Genomic DNA, 3991 nt, shown 5'->3' with positions numbered 1-3991 from the left:
CTTCCGTTCTAGTGGGCAGAGAACACGCTATCGTGAGCCGTGGTGGGTACTCAGCGTGTCATGAGCAGGGTAAGGGGCTCCTGGCCCAGGCGGTTTCCTCTGATCCCTTGATATTTGAGCAGGGACCTGAAGGAAGGGAGGGAGGGAGGGGGCTCCGGGGAGATTTGGGAGAGTCCCCAAATCTACTCAGGTACAGGCCCTGAGGGGAGAGCATGCTGGGCCGTCCCAAGAGCCAGCGTGGCTGGGAGGCAGCACAGGGGAGGGGAGAGGGGATGGGGTGGGACTTTGGAGGCCACCCTAAGGACTACCCGGCCGTGCCCCACTGCCCAGAGAACTCTGAATGCTCTGGTTTCCGTCTTCAGTGGGCTCCCGACACCCCCAAACTTGATGAGCTTCTCAGTTACGTACTTGCCCAGCACCCAGCCTTCTATGTGGGTTATGTCTGTCTCCATGACTCCATCGCTGGCTGCCTGAGGACAAGGACGCCATCTGTCCTGCTCACTGCTGTATCCCGGGTTCCTAGGAGGAAGCCCGGGACACAGAAGGTGCTCGGTAAATATTTGCTGGGTGGTGACTGGGTGAAAGCAGCCTACTCTGTTCCTCTGGGCTCTCGCTTCTATTTTCTGCCCAGTCTGAAGGGCTCCAAGCTGAAGGCGGACGCCAGGCCGGGGACAACTCACTGCCCCTTCCCTCCCAGAACCCGGTCCCTGTTCCCGTCGCCTTCAAGCCCTGGCCGGGACCTGCTCCAGGCCTGAGAGGCCCCAGGAGGCCTGAAGTAGTTGCCCTCAGACTCTGCAGACACCCCTTCCCCCACTCAGAACATCTGTCGAGTTTGCAGTTCAAGAGTAATTCTATGTGCCCTCTCCCTAGTCCATCCGTTTCTGAGACAAGACAGCCACCCAGTGGTAATTTTTCTAGGCTTTTGTTTATTTTATAGCAATTGTCATGATTAGAGAAGTAAATAACACATTTAAAAACCTTCTCAGGGCCAAAGGATGCCAGAATATTTACAAACACATGGGGGGGGGGGTGGCAAGACATGAGGGGCTGGGATTCCGCCCAGGCCCTGAGCCAGGCTTGGATGTTGATGCTAGCCACCAGGACTGTCCCACCGGCCACAGCACGGGCTCAGGGAGCAGTGGCAGCCGTGGGGCTCTGCTCAGTGGGGCTCTAGCTAACCTGTGGCCCCGCCTCCTGCCCAGGGGGCTCCCCACACCCCACAGGCCAGCTCAGAGGGGCCTCTGGGAAGCACCGAAGGACAGGGGCAGTATGGAGGCACAGGGGCTATGACAGAGACCGGGGATGACCCAGTCTGCCCGGGATGGGACGGACACGCTCACACACACACATACAGACACACACACACCTTCACAGAAGAATCGCCAGGGGAAGATCTTTTGTGTGTTTTTCGTCTTCTAAGTCTGCGTGTGTACGGTGTTATTAATTTTTTGCTATTTGTTTCTTCGACAGTGACATAAACTGAGGTAAACATCTGTGACCAACACCTCTCCTAAGGGGCGAAGGGTCCCAACCCAACCAGCAGGTGGCAGCACAGGGCCCCGACGGCCACGGAGCAGGCCGGGCTTCTTCGGCCCTGCTCCTGCGTGGGGCCATCGCTGCCCCTCTCTGTGCCTCCGCAAACAGGGGCTGGGCTACATAACTACGGTCCCCTTCCCGAGTCTAACATTCTAGATACTACGACGAGGGAGAAACTCCCAAAGAGGATCTTAACAGAGAAAGAGAGAGAGAGAGAGAGAGAGGGCACACGGCGAGGGACATCTACTTGGAATCTTGCTTCCTTGTTATTGCAGGAGAGACGGGGTGTCGAGAGGCCTAAGGCAAAAGGAGAAGTCGCGGCTGGGAGAGAGAGGTGGCCCGGATGGGCTCCAGGTGGGCCAGGGGCAGTGACGGGGGGCCTTCTCTGAAACTTGGCCCGTGGTGGGAGGAGGGTTTGCTACTTACCTGGCGTGTGGAGGGCCCCAGTGCCCACTGGAGAGATGGGTCTCGAGGAGGGCGGGCGCACCGAGGAGAGCGGGGCCAGGCCCTGGGGCAACGCAGTTTGTAAACTGGACCCAGGCAGGGCAGGGGGACCTATAGCCCTTTTGCGCGATGGGAATGAGGGATGAGTGGAGAGGTGGGGGCTCCAGGCCAGAGGGTGGTCAGGCCCTCCCTGGCCAGCCTGGCTCATCAGAGAGCCCCCTCAGATGGCCTAGAACCCCAGTGGGACCCTGGCAGGTGCGGCCCGGGCTGGTGGACGGGACACGGTCAGGCAGAAGGAGCAGCCTCACCCCTGTAGAGGTTATTGCGGGGTCCCAGGCCTCCAGAGATGGCAGGGGTCATGGGGGAACACTGGGTGAGCTGGGGGGCCTGTTTTGCTGCCTGGGGGCTGGAACCAGCCCGCAGGTGCCTCCCTGCCAGATTCCCTGAGGGGCGGGTGAAGCACAGGGGCCTGGACGCCCTCTGGCAGCTGCCTGGGGAGGGTCCTGGGGCAGAGTGGTCTCCAGAGGCGTCTGGATGCAATCACCGAACACACAGGACTGCACGCGTACACGTCCACTCTACTCACACACCGCACGCACGCCTGCTCACACACACTCACCCCCCTCCTGTTTCCACGGACCCCCATTCTCACGCCCACAGCGGCATACTCCAGGACCGGGAACCTGGGGGACGCGGGGATGGGGACAACCCCAGGCTGACAGGCTGGTCTCCGGCAGAAACCCGGGGGTATTCCTGGCACGAATCACCTCGCCGCCTGCCAGCAGCCCAGGCCACCGGGTCTGGGCTCGGGGAGCCAGGACCTAGGATCTGGGGTTCCCGGGCCTGGGCAGGCGCGGCCAGCAGGGGGAGCTGGGCCGGCCCTAGGCTCGGCGCTCACTCCCTTCGCCTTAGGGATGCGGTGGGGGGCGGGGGGAGGAGGGCAGCTGAGGCCCCGCCCCGGCAGCCCGTCAGTCACGAGGGAGTGGGACGCTCGCTGGGGAGGAGGGGGAGGGCTTCGGGAGCGCCACCTCTCAGGGGCTGTGCGGCTCCAGGCCGGTTGCCCTCCTCCTGTGCTCAGTGTCCTCATCCGGAGAACGGGTTGTGTGGGAGTCACTAGATTCTTCGGGTCCGTGCCTGTACACACACACACTTTTGCAGCATCCAGACATTTGCTACATTTTGCCGAGGGCTTGGCCTCTTCCCTCCAGCCTCCCGGGAAAGGGGCAGGACGCAGGTGAGCAACGCCCCTGCCCTCAGCTCATCGCCTCCCCCCCACCCCCACCCCGCCCGCAGCCAGTGTCCGGGGGCCCTACTCCCCTTCTCTGCCCCAACACTCCAGTCCCCTTATGTGCCCGGGGGCGTGGTGGCGCAGGGTAGGGTGGCCAGGAGGGCAGGACCAGGGGTGGGACTGCGGGACGATCTGCCAGGGGGTGCAAAGGGCCAGGAGCAACTAGGCAGGGTTCCAGGGTTCGGGGCGGTGTGGGGGAGTCTGCCCGCAAGCTCCCTTGCTCCTGGTGTCGGGGGACGGGGGAGGGGGCGCCTCTGAATCCTCGGGTCTGTGGGGCTCGGCTCCTGTGGGCCAAGTCACTGCCCCACAGGCGGGGCGAGAGGTCTTTCGGTGGCTATCTCGGCGGCCCGCCGCGGACCCGGCGCCTGGGCCCGCCGTCCCGCCTAGCCTACCGCTACTCCCTCCTGCCGCCGCGGGGGCTGGGCGGATTTGCCGCGGCCGCCGCCAAGCCCCCCGTTTTGGCGCGGGCCCGGGGCGGCTCCCGGCGGCCCGGCCTGGTGCGAGCGCGGCGCCCCGGCCCGAGGGCGGCGGGGGCGGCTCAGACGCAGATCTCGATGGCCGTGGCCAGCACCACCTGCCCTTTGCTCTTGTCCGGGCGGCCGTCGGTCCTGCCGGGGGGGCCCGGGGGCGCCAGGCCGGCCTCGGGCACGGGCACGGGCACGGGCGCGGGCCCGACGGCGGGGGGCGCGGGCCGGGAGCCGCTGCCGCTCTCGGTCAGCACCG

The 3991-nt window shown here is 64.6% G+C and overlaps 1 protein-coding gene across 1 annotated transcript in view; it reads right to left on the bottom strand.

The window, feature by feature from the left end:
* Positions 1-220: 220 nt before the first annotated feature.
* The window catches only part of SBK1 (SH3 domain binding kinase 1), a 13010-nt gene continuing 9239 nt past the window's right edge, over positions 221-3991 (bottom strand). The window contains exon 5 of the mRNA XM_049638482.1: positions 221-3969. Coding sequence (XP_049494439.1) covers positions 3807-3969 — 163 coding nt within the window. The 3' untranslated portion in view covers positions 221-3806. The remainder of the gene's footprint in view (positions 3970-3991) is intronic.

Source organism: Panthera uncia, chromosome E3 (assembly GCF_023721935.1).
Source record: "Panthera uncia isolate 11264 chromosome E3, Puncia_PCG_1.0, whole genome shotgun sequence".
Lineage (NCBI taxonomy): Eukaryota > Metazoa > Chordata > Mammalia > Carnivora > Felidae > Panthera > Panthera uncia.
This window is presented reverse-complemented; position numbering and strand designations above follow the sequence as displayed.